Source organism: Primulina eburnea, chromosome 13 (assembly GCF_022965805.1).
Source record: "Primulina eburnea isolate SZY01 chromosome 13, ASM2296580v1, whole genome shotgun sequence".
In the NCBI taxonomy this organism is placed as follows: domain Eukaryota; kingdom Viridiplantae; phylum Streptophyta; class Magnoliopsida; order Lamiales; family Gesneriaceae; genus Primulina; species Primulina eburnea.
In genome coordinates, this window is record NC_133113.1 from 34,975,837 (window position 1) to 34,993,116 (window position 17,280).

The 17,280-nt window shown below is 32.3% G+C and overlaps 3 protein-coding genes across 4 annotated transcripts; 1 reads left to right on the forward strand and 2 right to left on the reverse strand.

The window, feature by feature from the left end:
- Positions 1–2,520: 2,520 nt before the first annotated feature.
- On the forward strand, positions 2,521–6,649 carry LOC140810944 (protein NRT1/ PTR FAMILY 3.1-like). 2 transcript variants are annotated; one of them, XM_073168869.1, is made up of 5 exons: positions 2,562–2,667; positions 2,739–2,790; positions 2,933–3,150; positions 3,560–4,119; positions 5,631–6,649. In XM_073168869.1, the coding sequence occupies exons 3-5, from the start codon at positions 2,980–2,982 to the stop codon at positions 6,514–6,516; spliced, it is 1,617 nt and encodes a 538-aa protein (XP_073024970.1). In that variant the 5' UTR covers positions 2,562–2,667; positions 2,739–2,790; positions 2,933–2,979; the 3' UTR covers positions 6,517–6,649. The 2 variants fall into 2 exon arrangements, with proteins under 2 accessions (XP_073024969.1, XP_073024970.1); XM_073168868.1 differs by lacking the exon at positions 2,739–2,790 and having other exon boundaries at positions 2,521–2,667.
- Positions 6,650–7,521: 872 nt separating this feature from the next.
- Positions 7,522–9,324, reverse strand: LOC140809705 (homologous-pairing protein 2 homolog). Its single transcript, XM_073167417.1, has 6 exons — positions 9,191–9,324; positions 9,091–9,116; positions 8,586–8,853; positions 8,163–8,233; positions 7,896–8,084; positions 7,522–7,748 (listed from the first exon to the last, which is right to left on the reverse strand). Exons 1-6 carry the CDS (start codon positions 9,216–9,218, stop codon positions 7,650–7,652), a joined length of 681 nt encoding a protein of 226 aa, XP_073023518.1. The 5' UTR covers positions 9,219–9,324; the 3' UTR covers positions 7,522–7,649.
- A 665-nt stretch (positions 9,325–9,989) lies between these two features.
- LOC140810533 (transcription factor HBP-1b(c38)-like) lies at positions 9,990–12,020 on the reverse strand. The gene is made up of 7 exons (XM_073168367.1): positions 11,916–12,020; positions 11,563–11,769; positions 11,221–11,298; positions 11,063–11,111; positions 10,691–10,962; positions 10,291–10,536; positions 9,990–10,210 (listed from the first exon to the last, which is right to left on the reverse strand). Exons 1-7 carry the CDS (start codon positions 12,018–12,020, stop codon positions 10,064–10,066), a joined length of 1,104 nt encoding a protein of 367 aa, XP_073024468.1. The 3' UTR covers positions 9,990–10,063.
- Positions 12,021–17,280: the final 5,260 nt, after the last annotated feature.

Sequence of the window (17,280 nt, forward strand, 5' to 3'; positions counted from 1 at the left end):
ACGCCGGAACAACTTCCGGCGTCCCGTAACGTTATGTGATTTCAGGATTACTACTCAGATCATCCTCGGCGTCATCTCTCAGACGATAGGGAACTCAATCATCCCGGACCATTAGTCACTTACAGTAAAAGACACTCACCCGTGCATATACCCGAACTATCCGACTCGGCTAATTGCCTACCCGACTACTACCCAATTTGCCCGGTCGACATCAAGTGGCATACCAAAATTTGTTTGTATCGCAAGATCATGAACCAACCAACCCATGGATAGGTTTTGGCATGCAATTATTTGAACCTTTATTATGTCATCTCTGTATCCCTATCATGCAAAAATACGCACAAACGATTAAAGTGACATCCAACTCGAAGACATATATATATATATATATATATATATATATATATATATATATATATATACACTCAATAAATTTCTTAAAAATTCACTTTTTTTAAATTTTCAGAATTTAAAAATGAAAAAAAAAATCCTCGATAAATTTCTTAAAAAGGAACAGATTTACGGTGAAAATTTATTAAACCATGCATATCAAATAAAACTTTAAAGCTATCACATGTGGCTGAATTTTTTTTTAAATAACGTGAATCTTGTTCCAAGACACTTAATAGTGAAATAAACGAATCTGATTTAAATGCTATCTGCTCTACCAAAAAAGGAAAAATTTAAATCACATACGGAATCAATTCTGCCACAAAAAATAATTAAAAATAAACTAAGACGTGCTTTGGTTGCCCATAAGTTGATAAATATGCAGTTCTTGGCATGCCGTTCATCGATTTATTTGTTACCGTAAAAATGCCACTATACCTTTCAATCCCAGCTGGTTTACCAAGACAACAACGTTATATCAACAAATATTCAGGGAAAATAATAAATTCGTTATCTAAGTTGCCGTATTTTCTTTCGGTTTTTGTTGGTTTTTAATTTATTTCGTCTCAATTTCTGATGACATCGCGATTTTTCAGTATCACATCAATGCTTCGATCTATAAATGAATTGCACGATCTATTTTTTAACAAAATAAATTGAGAAGCAGAAAATTAGTGTTTTCAACTTTATTTTCTCATTAAATGGGTCACCATTACTTCATACTGCTTTCCGAAATAGACCAAATCCATATTTACTTTCTAATATCATTTATTCCAATTTCTCTTCACTTCTTATGTAGAATTTTCATAACTTAAACTAATTATTCTAAATATAATTCAAACGATTTATTCCACAAACATTTTTTTTCAAAAACAAAAAAAAAAACTGGCCAGACGCAAAAAAACTCATTTTTTTTAACAATTTTCGAAAAAATATACTTGATAAAATAATTGGAAACTCATATTTCCCCACTATATATACATAAAATCCAAAGATTGAGATAACGATCAAATCTTGAATTCGTCATGTTTATATATCATTCCCATCTCGTGATCAAAAGTGATTTAAATAAACAGAGGCTAAAAAAGAAAAGAGCCTAATTATTAAGAAACAAAATAGCTAGCACTCCAATTTGGTAAATGGAAAATCCACAATTTCCTGTTCAGAACTGACATGATGAGATGTCATCTTTGGCGAACACATGTTTTAACTTCATTAGGATTGCGTTATCACGTTCATTCTAATTAATACATGAAGTGAACATTTATATATCGACAAAATAACTACAAATTCTGCATTATATTAATGTTAAAGATTGTATTAGTGAAGTGATTTGATCGTGTTCAGTCCGAAAGTTTATCTAACACATCTACGAGTAGTGATTGTTAGTTCTTCTGTCACAATTTTTGTTTTTGCGTAAATAGCATCGGGTTAATCATGAAAAATTATTTATGAAAGTATGTATGATTTTTTTTTTTTTTTTATGTTTAAAATTTTATACGAAGACTAAGTGTGTAAACGAATCGAATAAAAAGTGAATATGAAAAATTTAAATCTCGAATTGGTTTTATTTGAATTCGAGCTCGATTCGAAGCTCGAAAATTTGAAAACTTTTAGAACAAATTCATTTGAATTCGAGTTCGTCTCAACAAATTCGAACATATTCGTGAACTAGTCGAATTATTACTCGAAAACTATTACTCGAACAGTTCGAAATTTATTTATTTAATATACAACTATATTATATATTAATAAAATATTAAAGCTTGCGAGCGGATGATCAAGAACTATCAAACAAAATAATCTGACCTCGAGTTTAGCTCAAATTTTTTTTGAACATATATTCGAGTTCAGCTCGAATTCGATAAGCTCAAATACGAATCAAATATTTTTCGAATAAGCTCGATTCGTTTACACCCCTAGCTAAAACTCTTGATTAACTCAAACATTTTTTTGAATGAAATGTAAATGATTCTAATGGCAGGACTTTTAAATATTGTTTAATTCTTCGTTAGTTTTTCAGAATGGCCTAATCTTTATGGATGAATCTGTCTTCATAAAGCTAAAAGTGACGTACAGTACACACAAGTTCACTGCTTACTGCCTACAAAAATTACACGATGCATGCCTATAAGTACTGAGCTTTTAGGGACCATTTGATACCATAAGTAATCAACAAAATATTGCAGCAAAATAAGGGAATTATGAAACAGATAATGAGCCGAAATTCCAAAAACATTAATCAGGGTGGTATCATCACTATGCCATTTATATTTGGTAAGATTGCTTACTCCTCAAGCTTTCATCTAATTGAATTCTTGATTCTTCCCCGAGCATCACACATACAGGGAAGACTAACTCACATAAGCCCTAACGGGGAGTTTCAGTTGGTGGGGAAAGGTGAGCGTGCGACCAAATGGTCACGAGTTCGATTCTCCCTACCAACACATTTTCTGTTGAGCTTTCGCATGCAACAAAACACACCCACACACATATATTAAACGGCGGGGGACTGATTGGTGTGCATGTTGTAATTGTGCAGCAAATGAAATATGTGAGAAATTGGCTGTGGTTGGATTTAGTTCAAACATGATAAGCTACTTAACAAGCCAACTACATCTGCCACTCACTAAGGCAGCCAATACTCTCACAAACTTTGGAGGGACTGCAGCCATGACACCGTTGCTCGGAGCCTTTGTCGCTGATGCATTCGCTGGAAGATTTTGGACCATAACAATTGCTTCATTAATATACCAATTAGTTAAGTTTCATTACCATTTCTTAGGCATTTTATGACAACTAATTCCTGCTTAACTTGGTACACCTTTTTTACCAAAAAGCTATGGAGGTAAGGATGACTGAAAGATTTAATTTCTTTGCATAATTTAGTATATTTTTAACAGTAACAAACCTATGTTATTTTTAAAAATATGAAACATTTCATTTTAGGGATACTTACCAAGACATACTCCTAAATGCAAAACTTTTACATTCCTCTTCAGTGTTTTTTAAATATATTTTCTTCATACACGAAAAATCTTTGATATATCTGTACAAGTTTGGAAACCATAAAAATGTAGTTAAAATATACAATTGTTAGTAAATTACTTGATATAGTAGCAGAGCAGGAAGTTATAAGTTCAACACATGCCTTCTAATTTTGACACAGGGAATGATCATATTGACAATGTCAACCATTCTACCCGACTTACGTCCCCCACCTTGCAAAAACGGTGATTCTTGCAAGGAGGCTGATTCCGGGCAACTGGCGATACTCTATTTCTCACTGTTACTAACAGCAGTTGGGTCGGGTGGAATCCGGCCATGTGTCGTCTCGTTCGGGGCAGATCAATTTGATCAAAACGACCCAAAGCAAAAGATGAGAACGTGGAAATTCTTCAACTGGTACTATTTTTGTATGGGGGCATCAATCTTGGTGGCAAATACCGTGATTGTTTATGTTCAGGATAATATTGGGTGGGACTGGGGACTTGGTATCCCTACTGTTGCCATGGCTATTTCAATTGTTGCATTCATATTTGGATACCCTTTATACCGGAAAATGGACCCAGTCGGCAGCCCATTTACGAGGTTGCTGCAGGTGGTTGTGGCGGCGTACCAGAAGAGGAAGGTTGCGATGGTGTCGGATCTTGGTTCGTTGTATGACGATGACGAGATCGATGCTGCAATCTCTGTTGGTGGGAAACTTGTTCGTACAAAAAATATGGAGTGAGTTGTTTGATTACAGTAAATTTTTCGCTAATGCTTTTTTTTTTTGTCAATTTTTTAACTAATTACAAACAATATGGAGTGAGTTATTTTAAAATTTACTAATTTTTTTTTAAAATTTTGTTAATACCGTTATTTTTAATATTTCTCATGCTATTGTTATTAATTTATTCGACGATAAGTATTGTTATTCTATTATTAGTTTTATTATTCTTAGTTTATTACTATACTCATAATATAATAGATTTGAGTAGGTCTCATGTGAGACCGTCACACAGGATCACAATCTGTGAGACGGGTCAACTCATGCCCATATTCACAATAAAAAGTAATACTCTTAGCATAAAAGTAATACTTTTTCATGGATTATCCAAATAAAGATCTGTCTCACAAAATACAACATGTGAGACCGTCTCACACAAGTTTTTGCCAATAGATTTATTTTTTCTTTGACAAAAAAATGATTTATTTATTATATGTATAAATTAATAATAACATTTTGTGAAAAATAAAGTTTCACATATTTTAATAATTAAAAAGTATAGTTTGAGAAATTTTAGAAATATTAAAAAAAATGGCTGGGTTTTTTGGGAAGCGGTCTTGGACTAGAGGTGTTCATCGGTCGGTTCGGTTCGGTTTTCGGTTTTTTATTTCGGTTTTTTCGGTTTTACAAATATATAATCCGATATCCGAACCATTTTTCTTCGGTTCGGTTCGGTTTTCTGCCGAAATGGTTCGGTTATTTCGGTCGGTTAATCCGATTTTCCGATATTATTTAAATTAACAATATAAATATATTATAAAATATAATATGTTATCTTTTTAAATGATTTCTTAGTAAAATATTTAAATATAAACTGCAAATGAATTACATAAACAATAATCATCTAAGTATTATTCAAAATAATTCTTCATTCACTAATATAATCTCAATAAATAATATAAAATAAAAAAAACATTATTACTTTAATTAAATTTCTGTTTTTTCGGTCGGTTCGGTTTTGACATTTATAATCCGAAACCGAACCAAATTAATTTCGGTTTTAACATTTATATCCGAATTATAAAATTCGGTTTTCGGTTCGATTTAGTGTGACCCCGTTTTATAATAAAATTTCTTATATTGATATTTTTGTTAATTTTTATTTATTTATTAAAAAACCCGTAATTGTTTTATGTATAGAAATAGTTTTATGATAACACTAATTTTATTTTCGAAAAGAACGCTCTCCTGAATAGTTTTATAATTTTTGTTTACATTTTACAAATTTCTTAATAGACTTTTTTTTTAAAATTTAAAAAGCAAAATTTGGAATTTTTCGTAGTTTGGTATTATAAGTAGCACAAAGCACAAATTATGAAATGACAGCTTTACCATAAAATTGGTTTTTAAATATAGTTAAACATGAAACTATTTTCATATTTCCTTAAAATAATTGAGAAAATATGAAGTTATATATTTTTAAAAAGTTACAGAAAATTTAAGTTTTACATGACAAAATAAAATTCAGGTTCTTGGACAAGGCGAGCATTGTAACAGAAGAAGATAACCCCAAAGCCCCCAACCTGTGGAAACTCAGCACCACCCATCGGGTCGAAGAACTTAAATCCCTGATCCGAATGGGTCCCATTTGGGCCGCCGGAATCATCCTAATCACAGCATCAGCACAGCAAAACACATTCTCCCTCCAACAAGCCAAGTCCATGAACAGAAACCTCACAAAAAGCTTCCAAATCCCAGCTGCATCCATGTCAGTGTTCACTCAAGTCTCCATGCTAACCACCATAATATTCTACGACCAGTTTTTCGTCCCCTTGACTCGTAAATTCACAGGCCTCGAGCGAGGAATCTCTTTTCTAACCCGTATGGGAATAGGGTTCGGAATCTCGCTGTTAGCGACTCTTGCAGCTGGCTTTATAGAAATCCGACGTAAAAACACCGCTCTAACGAATGGTTTGATCGACAAACCTCAAGTAACAATTCCCATTTCGGTGTTTTGGTTGCTACCGCAGTATAGTCTCCATGGGATAGCGGAAGCATTCATGTCCATCGGGCACCTCGAGTTTTTGTATGACCAGGCTCCAGAGAGTATGAGAAGCACAGCAACTGCGTTTTTCTGGCTTTCCATTTCTCTTGGAAGTTACACGAGTACCCTTTTGGTTATTCTTGTGCACAAGTACAGCGAAGGGGCAAATGGGTCAAATTGGTTGCCGGATAATAATCTGAATAGAGGGAAGTTGGAGTACTTTTACTGGTTGATCACACTTCTGCAGCTGGTGAACTTGGTTTACTATGTCTTTTGTGCTAAATTCTACACTATGAAGCCGCTTCATGTTCGTAAAGAAGAAAATAAAAGGGAGACAGAAGATGGGATTGAGATAATTAGCCATATTTAGATGAAGGAAATTAGTTTTTGGAATTAAACTTTTTCTTAATATGAGATTTTAAGGTTTGGAATTCAGGATGAAAGGTAAGTACTATATTGTCTTTAAAATGATGGCTGAGAACACTGTAGTTCTATTTCTTGGAGGGGACAAGTCAACCGGCCTTGACCTAATTATGACAAGGCTTTTGCACAAACAAATCATACGACTATTCTTGAATCTATATGTATATATTGGAAGGACTTTCAAACTGAAACATAAACATCAATTTTGTCCAAATCATAAATCTCGATAGTTTTAACGAAATTACAAATAGCAGTGGATATGTATTCTCCTCCGCTTAGAATCCGAATTAGGACTCTATATAATTCCAAGTTCGTGTACTTCAAAAATGTCATAAAGTCCTATAAATATATCGAAGTGTGAGGGTGTCGTATTTAAGATAAATATATCATGTTAAAATATGACACATAATTAAATTATTGATAGTAGGTTCGGCCGTATACGCCCAATATATAATAATGTGCTAAACTTAATTTCAATGGTGTTATCATTTTGACTGAGTGAAATCATAAGATAATTTAACGGATCCATTGTATATTAACCCATGAATATAATGAAGTTAAATATTGTACTTTTAATGATTCTTTTACTTGTAAAAAGTGAAGTATGGTAGGAAACTCAATTTTGAGGACCAACAGATAATATAATGGGGGAAAATGAGGAATGAGCAGAGAAGACGAGGGATAGTTGGTTTGGTGTTGGCTTCGAGTAGTCCGCTAATGAGTTGGAGTTCGTTGGGACTTGGGCTTAAAGATGACTAATCTGAGTTGTAGTTGATTATCGATAAATATGAATTAACAATAGTTAATTACAATTAATAACGTTGTTCAAAATTTTAGAATGAGTATGTAGCTAAGAGGAAAAAACATTTAATTCCTATATTTATCTGCGATATTTATATAATAAATTGAAACAAATGAAATTATAAACATTAAAATAATAAGGGTAAACTCATGCAACTTGGTACCCCAGTAGCTTTAAAAGTGAAAACCTCTACCGATTTACATTAGAGTATTAATAAAAGCTTTCACTCTCTCTAGTAGGATTTGCGTATTTGCCCAAAAAAAAAAAACAAAAATAACTCAATTGCATCTGGTTCTTTTCTTTCCACTTTGCTTAATGTCACCAAAGGACTGCAAGCTCACACCAACATCTTCATCATACTCAATTCCTAGTTCGTCCTGGAAAAGTATAGTTCTTGTGAGAAGAAAAACATTTCGTAGAGGCGAGCCATAAATTTAGTTGAGAAGACGAGACTCAATGTATTTTGGGTCCATCAGTGTTAGCGAGCTACACAATGAAAACACACAAAGTGCTTGTTCAAGTACCTTAAACTCTTTAAGATTCTTGGGGGAATTCTCAGTTATTGCATCCCATACATCTTTAAACATCCTCTTACGTCTTCTCCATTGATTTATCATATCTGTATAATTTTTCTCCACATGCTGCCTCTCTTCTGGACTAACCAGTGTAACCCCTTGCCTCAACTTTATCAGTTTCTCCTCCATTTGGTTTACCTGTAAATCACGAGTTCATGAATGAAACATCGATTATATCAAAGAGAACCCGTTAAATCTCAACTCTGCATCCCATACCTCGTTTACCAATTTGGCTTTTTTGGCTTGGATCTCTTCGGTTGTTAAATTTGACTGCAGTACTTTGATTTCTACCATAGTAAATAAATGAAAGAGAAGAAGATTAGACACTGGACATAATGTTTGGTTAAAGTCACAAATTCGAAGCAAAGAAAATGCCGAAACACATGACAAAACAGAAAAAATAAAGCAAAAATTCCCACAGGCAACCTTAATAGCACATTATATACTTCTTTCAACAAGATATCAAGGTTGGATTTCTTAAATGTTGTATAGTATAGGGAGATTTTACTTTGGATGCTATTAGGATTATTTATAAACTCCCGCTACATTCATATCTATAGAACCAAATTGAGAATTGCAAGCTGCAAACCCATTCATCTCTTAACTTGGACAAAAAAAATGAAGAGCAAACATGTGTACCTCCCTCGACCTCAGCAACAGCTTTCTTCTGTTCTGTTAGCTGCTCTTGCAGTTTGGCATTCTCTTCTTTCATCTGATTAAGCTCTTCATTGTTTGGAATATCAAACTGGTCTTGCCTAGCAATGTATATTTTCTGCTTGCCATACTCTTTGAATGATATTTTCCCGCCATCAGAAAGGGAATCCAAAGCCTTTTGAATTGCAGCTTTTTTTAGGTTAAACTTTTGCAAAGAATCAGCCACATTTTGGGAATTAAGAGGCCTATTTTGCTGCATATAATGACACGAATAATTTTGTGAAGAATATTCATAGCGACACCTTTGAATTATTAACAAGTCAGTAACTTCGACAAATCCAGCTAAACATTCCCAAAAAACCTAACTAGCTAAAATTAAAGCAAAACCTCATATTCAACCAGAGAGAAACCATATAAATTCACGATTCAGTAAATTATAGAGTGAACTGAGTGTATTAAAAGAATTAGAAAGGAAATAGACGAGATTCACCTCATTTACGAAGTTGAGCACGATTCCTGAAAACAAGCGAGGAAAATAAAATAAAAAATTATCAGCAAATCGCAGAATTGGATCATTATATGCCACTTACCTTCGGTATTATCCGATTTGGGCGCCATTGATTCGAGATTGCGGAGAACTGGAAATGCTTCGTGCGGGAGAAAAATTGCTGTTCCAGATAATTTTTAAATTTTTCGGAGCAAAGCATTCCCACCCATTATATAAGACGACGTATTTTAAATGTTGTGACCAAATTACCCTTTAACACTGGTATCAGAAGGATAGCGATACTCATCTCTGTCGTAGCGATTGTAGTTGAAATTGGAGGGAACCGTAGGCATTAAAATTGTACAGTTTCCAAAAACAATAGCGGGTCATGTGGGCATGCGTATATCGAAAATATTGTTTTTTTAAAACATCGGAAATATTGTTTTAAATTTTAATGTTATATATACTAGATAGTTAATCATCAATAAAAAAATATTAATAAAAAGTTTCAATTTTCGTAAATTAGATGGCAAACAATTAGGTGGTTTAATTTACACTGAACTAATATTGTAATTATATTATTTTCTAATAAATAAAAAATAGACACTGAATATAATTTGCATAAATCACGTGGTTTAATCAACATAAATTAAGTTGCATGTATTAGAAACCTTGAACTGGAAAATGAATTTGTATAGCCTTTAATCCCGCTCGCATGTAATCAAAATAATGTTAGATTCGTCGATTATTTGGAGCTCGTATGATATCATGATCTCAAATTCACGATGAGATTTGGAGTTAGAAAACCATCGGGGATCTGATTTGAAGAAGAATAATGTCAGATTTATTCCCATGAACCATAAGACACCTAAGATCATCCAACGAAGAACATATATCTGTTGACAATCTCATGACTATGCTACATTAATTGATAGTTAATAATCCGATCAGAACAACGAAAGTGATACAGAGGAAGTCACTCTTTTGGTCGTGCTAGCCACAACGAATTCAGAGCTCGGAATCTAGACTTGTAATCGCTTATCACAATAAGAGCATGAGCAGCTTGACGAATAGTCAAGATTCGCAATAGTTGTTGCAACGTTTGCTGTCTCAACAGGTCAGCCTGTGAAAGAACAAATGCATACTACCAATTAAATTCTTTAGTGATTGAACTTATATCAGCTGATAAGCTAACTTCCAAACCTGAGAAAGGAAATCTTCAAGTGAAACAAGCTTGGTCATTGCAATAGACATCTGCCCCATGTAGTCTGCGATTTTAGCAGATGTACAAGGATCCAGCGAGTGCGAGAAGAGTGTCCCTGCAACTGAGTGTTGCAAAGCTTCCACTCCTTGGGATAAGGCATCCTCAGCCTCTTGGCAGCATTGTTGCAGATTACAGATGTCCACAAACTGTAGTTCGATCAATGGTTTGATTTGCTGCCCAATTATCTGATTTTCAAAACATAAACGAAAAAACATGTGATTTTTGGACGATGACAGGTAAAAATGTGCCTACATTATAGATGTGTGGATTATTGTAAGTCTTTTGGCTCACATTCCTACGGGCTACGATGATAGTTCCGGACGACAAAAAATTTATCACCTTAAGGAGATCAGAGGAGCGAAACCCCCCTAACCACATGAAACATCTTTCGGCTGGAGTCTTCCACATGCCTGAGAGTATGTGAAGTACATCTCGTTTTGTACCTATCCTCTTAAGCATAAACAATTCATCATAATGGGACATCATTCCATCGATGAGAATTCGCAGTTCTGCGTCACCAGCATGAGCATTTACAGCGGATCTCAAGCCGTAGGTTAGCCTGTGATGTTCATCAAGCCAACGTGCATAGCCCATGTCAAATGCAAAATCCCCTGCAGACGTATATTAATGCAAAACACCGCACCTTAATTAGAAATGGTTTCCGAATTTGTTTCCTTCAAAATGTGCACGCACAAGAGAAGATTCAATCACCATTTCCAAGTGAAGAGTGGCCCTGATATCTTGAAACTCTCAAGATTACCTGCGCAACAATTGCAAACAAAAGTTATCATTTCGATGTTTAAATGCAATGCTCTCCGTCCGTTGGCTACTTTGGCTTGATATTTCACTCAGAACATGCAGAGAAAAACCTGCTTCTGTGAACTCAAGAGCTCCTGCTGTAACTGCGACAGCCTTGGGTCACAGTTCTCAAGCTGCTGAACGTATGCCTATCCAACACCAAAACCTAAGTATCACCAAACATTGTTCATGCGCAACTTAACAAATCAAGAAACTAAAAAAAAATATGGTATGTTGATTCAGACGCAAACTGCAAGTTTTCTTGACGAACGCCACTAAAAAGAATTTGATCGTTAAATTAGGCATATCAACCAGTCAGAATTAACCAACTCATTATCTTTAGAGCAGAATTAGCCCCGAATATTAATCCAGGTTCATTTATATTCTTCAACGCGGATATATCTTTAGAAAACCTGGTGTCTGCCATCTGAATCTCCAGAATCGCCATTGTGCCGGTTGTTATCGGCCACTACCCCGGAATCACCCCATTTGTCAAATAGCCCATTAGTCACCGCCAAACAACAGCCACCATCGCCCCCGGCGACTACCGTTAGACATCCATTCTGCAAAGTAAAATGTCCCGTGCCAACGCTTAGTCCCGTCCCAGCTGAACCAAAACTCTGTAAAAACATCACACAAAAAAAAAAACACTCCGTAAAAACATTTAATCTACTTTAAACTCAATTAACATACGAACCAAATCGTGCTCAAGAATGTAATAGGAGGGAAAAATTACATAGTTATCTTGGAAAAAGGGTGTACGTACATTGTTGAGTCCAGCATATTGGGAGTCACCTGACTCAACAGAAACGTTCTTTGCCCTCCTGCCGTCATCATTATCTACCAAACCTGCAATGAATTCATTATGCATTTTCTTGTCACAACTCACAAGTAGCAAAGATAAAATAAGAAAGCTTTACAAAATAACGAGGGTATATCTTATTCTAGTCTTGTAACTTGTAAGCTAATTTATTATTGATTTTAATTTTGTAAATTTTTTTGTTTTGATGTTATTTTGTTAATATTATTTATTTGATATTTCTAGAAAGTGATGGTGAGCTTTTGTTTATTTTAAAGTGATTATTTTAAATATTATTTTAAATTTATTGAGAAACTAAAGTAGAAAGTGTTTGGAAATAGAAATCTAAAAGCTGACAAGCTAAAGTTTAAGTGTTTTGAGAATAAAAATCATAATTTTTAGTTAAAAAACATTTATATTCTTAAATTATTTAAAATTGATCTCTTGTAATTATTTAAAATGTGATGCTCACATTATCAACAATGTGTTTATATAATTATTATTGCATTATTAATATTGTATCAAAATTAATTTATTTTTTATATCATAAATACTTGAAAAAAATATAATATTAATAAAAATGTAAATATAAAAATAAAAAAATTTGTATAAATATAAAAATATGAACACAAATTATAAAAATGCAAATTATACAAAAACACAAACTATTATTAAAAATATAAATGTAATATGATAAATATTTTAAGAATATAAATATCAAATTGTAATTTTAAATCTTAGAATCTAGGAAGTGTTTCCTAGAATCGCTCTCAAACACTACCATAGCCTCCTACATATTAACTTATGTAGGTTGAATAAATATATATTATGCATATTAAAATAAATTTAAATAAAAATAAAATGGAACAATAAGATAAAATTACGACCAATGTTTCAAAATTAGAGGAAAATACTTGTCGATTTCTTTATTTTACTTGATAAATTTTAATGTTTATATATAATATGAGTTTTATTATTTTCACACGAGCATATTTGAGAATATTGTCGTCAAATAAGTATATTCCGTGGATTTAGTGGTTTTGAACGAAAAAATACCAAAACAAAACAAATCAAATATTGACAAATCATAGTACTAGAACAAAAATACGTCGAACTTAGATAAATAAAATTAAAATTTCACGAAAAAATACATATAGATGATCATAAACCAATGTTCGTTTTTTTTGGCCCATGCAAATACTATCATGGAGAACAATGAGTATCTGTTAAAATAACAAAAAATGATGTTTAGATTGTATGTTCTATAAAGATATAAGTTTTTCATAATTTCAATTCTATTTCATCATCATATACATATTCGATAAAAAATAATAATGAACAATTTTCTTTCTTCTTTTTTTTTTGAACAAAATTAAAGAAAACTATAGAGCTTCTTACTAGACATGCTGAAGTTGACCGCATCTGCATGAGGAAACTCATCTATAGCAGCATGTTCAAGGTCTCCGAGATTTGGAAAGCATCCTTCAGTCCAACCACTTTCGTCACTTGTATCCACACACAACTTAAATCATTTAAGCCGCAAAAGCATCAAGTAAAAAAAAAAAACACCGCCATGAAAACATAAAATACATAAGAATCAAGAGTATTCACACACTCGCACAGCTAGCACATGTATATATATATATTCATATAATTTTACTGCTAAAGAAACATAAAAGGTAACCTGAGATAGAAAGGTGAGTTGGAAAAATTATAGGTATCGTAATTGGTGATATCAGAAGTAGAGTTTAGGATAGCTACATCGAAACGATGCATTCTGCAGTTTAGATGTTCACTCTGTGAGTTGCTGAAAGTGGTTTGAAGAAGCAACGACAACGTTCGCCTTATATATATATATATATATATATATATATATATATATATATGTATATATATATATATATATATATTAATATATATATATATATATAAGGCGATAAGTTATGATTACAGAGGGATCCATCATGACAGGATCTTCAAATACATATCTTTTTCACTGTTTTTTTTTGTTCTCCTATAGCAGAAAAACTCGTATTGCTAAAAATGTTGACATGCGAAATATTGATGATTAAATATCAGAATTCCGTGTATATTTAAACAAAAATAAAGATAATATGGAATGATCGTATCAATATAATGTGGAGCTCGGGCCAAATCTACACACAAAAAATTTAACGTGCGATAAAAAAACCATTATCACCTTGTTATATATTATGAAAATTAGGAGACCTTGTCCGAGATAAATAAATTAAGTAAATGCTACTGCTAGTAAAGGCTCTATTATTTCAAAATCTTGTACTTTGTACCTCTGTCTGCGTGCGTGTGTGTGTGTGTGTTTTTTCCTATTTTAAAGTAGATTTCACAAAAACCAAGAAATTTATTGGAAAATCAATTATAGAAACAACTTCCAATTTTATTAGAGTTTAATGAATGCTTATAAAAATGGTTTTATCTTTTGATAGTTAGTTAATTACAAGACCACATATTAAATATTAATATATTAGGACAAATAATATATGAAATATTGATAAACATGGATACAGGAACAAATTAACGAAAAAGGGAAGATGTGAGACAGATGAAGTATGTGTTTTTAAATCAGAAATGAAGATGAATTTTATTTTATTTTTTTGAATTTTTGAAAATGAGATATATACACATCCTGTCGTGCTGACATTTTATGCGACCCACGTTAGGAGAATCAATGTATTGCGTGAGATCATATACACTTTTACTGGTGGGAAGCATGCATGAATGTCTTGGGTAGAATTGTACAAGCTTTTCTTACCTCTAATTTTTACTTTTCGGGACGTACCCCATTAATTACTGTAGTTATTATTTCGTGTTGTCGGATATATATAATTTCTTGTTTTTAATCTGATGAGTATTTATTACTGTGAATACTACTGTCGTTCTCTGTGGTATTTAATAAGACAGGCCTTGCAAATTTAAAATTCAGCAATAAATTAACTATTGATGCTTGTAATATATATGGTTTAAAAATGGGGAACATATTGATTGAATACAAGGACTGATTCTATATTAATCTTAATAAAAACCGTACATTATTGCCGATTATTTTATGTCACACCGTAAGTATTTCTTTTCCTGGTCAAGTATTATCCTCATTATTGGAAAGCAATCCAAATATGACTTTTATATAGTAATCACATGATTTATAAAAACGACTCTAGCTGGTTGGTTGGGACGAACCCGTTTTGCCACACACACACACATATATATTTTTGTGCGTGCAAAAAATAAAATTTTCCCATTGTGTGTATTTGAAGATTTTAAAATCATGACTTTGATACATTGTTCATCATAATTATATGTTTTGCGTATATAGTACAAGTAAACTCATTATCAAAAAGTTAAATATATATAACCTGCAAAGAGCACTTGGTTCTGCACAGGCGGTATAGTAGCTAAGCAATAGCATCGATCGATTGCCGTATCCGTCGGTGATTTCAGTTTTTTAAGTGAGGGCCTGACTAGCTCCTTAGCTGGTACGTGCGGCGGACTCAGCGGCCACGGCGTTGACCTAGAACTGCATATCGGTGGTCATTTGACCGTGGAAGATCGAGGAATAAGGAATTAATTAATGTTGGAAGTAACAAAATCGACAAATATATACATTAAACTGTTCACGATCGTGACGTGAGCATACGTTTAAATTCTTCACTTGCATCGCTTTGAAACATGAGGTTTGTTAGAAGCCATAGAAAGCATATACATAGTTTCATAGAATTTTTATTATAATTTGATAAATATCTTTTTTAGAAAAACGTTATCCAAGTATTTTTTAAAAATAGAAAATAGTTTTTGGACCATAACTTGTTCAATTTTATGTTTGATATATTTAATTTTAAAAATGTAGTTTCGGTACATTAAATTTTAATTTTCAGTTATTTTCGTCCAATTGGTGACTGAAAAATACCGATGTGACACAGTAAATGATGACATAGTATCGTAAAATGCTGACATTTCATCGAAAATAACCAACTTGTCAGATGTCACATCAACCATTAGAACAAAATAAACAAAATCATAAAATTAGAATATCAAAATCCAACCAAAACTTAATATAGATCAAAATCCAAATTAATAGACAAAAAAAATCACTTCTCGTAACATAGTTTATTTAGATGGGCCTATAATCTGTTTAAGACTAAGATCAGACCCAAGAGATTTGTGTTTGGATATCCATTGTTGTCAATATGCACCATGCGCCCATATGATTTTCAAAATTATAATAACATGAAAAATATGATTTAACATAGAAACATGAAAAAATAATATTTATAAGGTAAAAATTTGTATGAGACGTTCTCAAGGGTCGTATTTGTGAGACAAATCTCTTATTTGGGTCATGCATGAAAAAATATTACTTTTTATGCTAAGGGTATTAGCTTTTATTGTGAATATGAGTAGAGTTGACTCGTCTCATAGATTAAAATCCATGAGACGGTCTCACATGAGACTCACTCTATTTATAATTCAAAATATACGAGATCATCACTACTATATTGATGACCTCATAACGTTAATTATTGAGCTTTATCGAACGAACAAATAGTTCTAATTTTTCAAGAAACAAAGTTGACTTTTAAGCAAATAAATAAAAATGGCAAATATATACGCCCATTGGTGAAGTCACACCAACTTTCTCACCAACAAATAATAATTTTTGCTGTTTAAAAAAAAAATCATAAATTTTTAAACTTAGATATGCTCATGAGTCATATGCAAGAACGTGTTACATAATTTATGTCCCATCTCCTTGGAGTGTGACACAAATCCACATTAACACGAAGATTTAAGATAAAAATGAATCACATTCAATTCGGCCCCCTTTATAATAAATCATTAATCAATTTTTAAAATAATAAGAAGAAGAAAATGCAATCAAGGACCCTTTCACAACTTATCAAACACATGCCCTGCCCTTTCACATAGCAAAAGCCAATTTTCTTGTATCTCTTATATTTTATACCCTTTCACATAGCAAAAGCCAATTTTATTGTATCTCTTATATTTTCTAAAGAATATGAGAATATCATTTTTATACAATCTAAAAACACTCCTTCAATTAAATTATAAAATTAGGCTTGATTATTGTTACTTTTCAAAAAAATTATATAATCAGAAATTGTATATTTCAGAATCCAAAAAAAAAAAATCGGAAAACGATTAAGATTATGGCAGATTCCCAAGAGAAAAAAAAGAATAGTAACAAAGTATTTATTTTATTTGAATATATTAAGATTAATCATGCGCAAATATTAATTTATTCTATAAAATTAATTCTCACCATCCTAAATTTTTAAAA

Coding starts and splice junctions, on each gene's coding strand:
- LOC140810533 (XM_073168367.1), bottom strand. CDS start 12,020: ATGCATAATGAATTCATTGCAGGTTTGGTAGATAATGATGACGGCAGG. Junction 11,770..11,915: donor AATATGCTGGACTCAACAAT/GTACGTACACCC, acceptor ATGTTTTTACAG/AGTTTTGGTTCAGCTGGGAC. Junction 10,537..10,690: donor GCTCCTCTGATCTCCTTAAG/GTGATAAATTTT, acceptor TTTGAAAATCAG/ATAATTGGGCAGCAAATCAA.
- LOC140810944 (XM_073168868.1), top strand. CDS start 2,595: ATGAAACAGATAATGAGCCGAAATTCCAAAAACATTAATCAGGGTGGT. Junction 2,668..2,932: donor CACTATGCCATTTATATTTG/GTAAGATTGCTT, acceptor GTAATTGTGCAG/CAAATGAAATATGTGAGAAA. Junction 3,151..3,559: donor CTTCATTAATATACCAATTA/GTTAAGTTTCAT, acceptor ATTTTGACACAG/GGAATGATCATATTGACAAT.
- LOC140809705 (XM_073167417.1), bottom strand. CDS start 9,218: ATGGCGCCCAAATCGGATAATACCGAAG. Junction 8,234..8,585: donor TGTTGCTGAGGTCGAGGGAG/GTACACATGTTT, acceptor TTACTATGGTAG/AAATCAAAGTACTGCAGTCA. Junction 7,749..7,895: donor AGAATCTTAAAGAGTTTAAG/GTACTTGAACAA, acceptor ATACTTTTCCAG/GACGAACTAGGAATTGAGTA.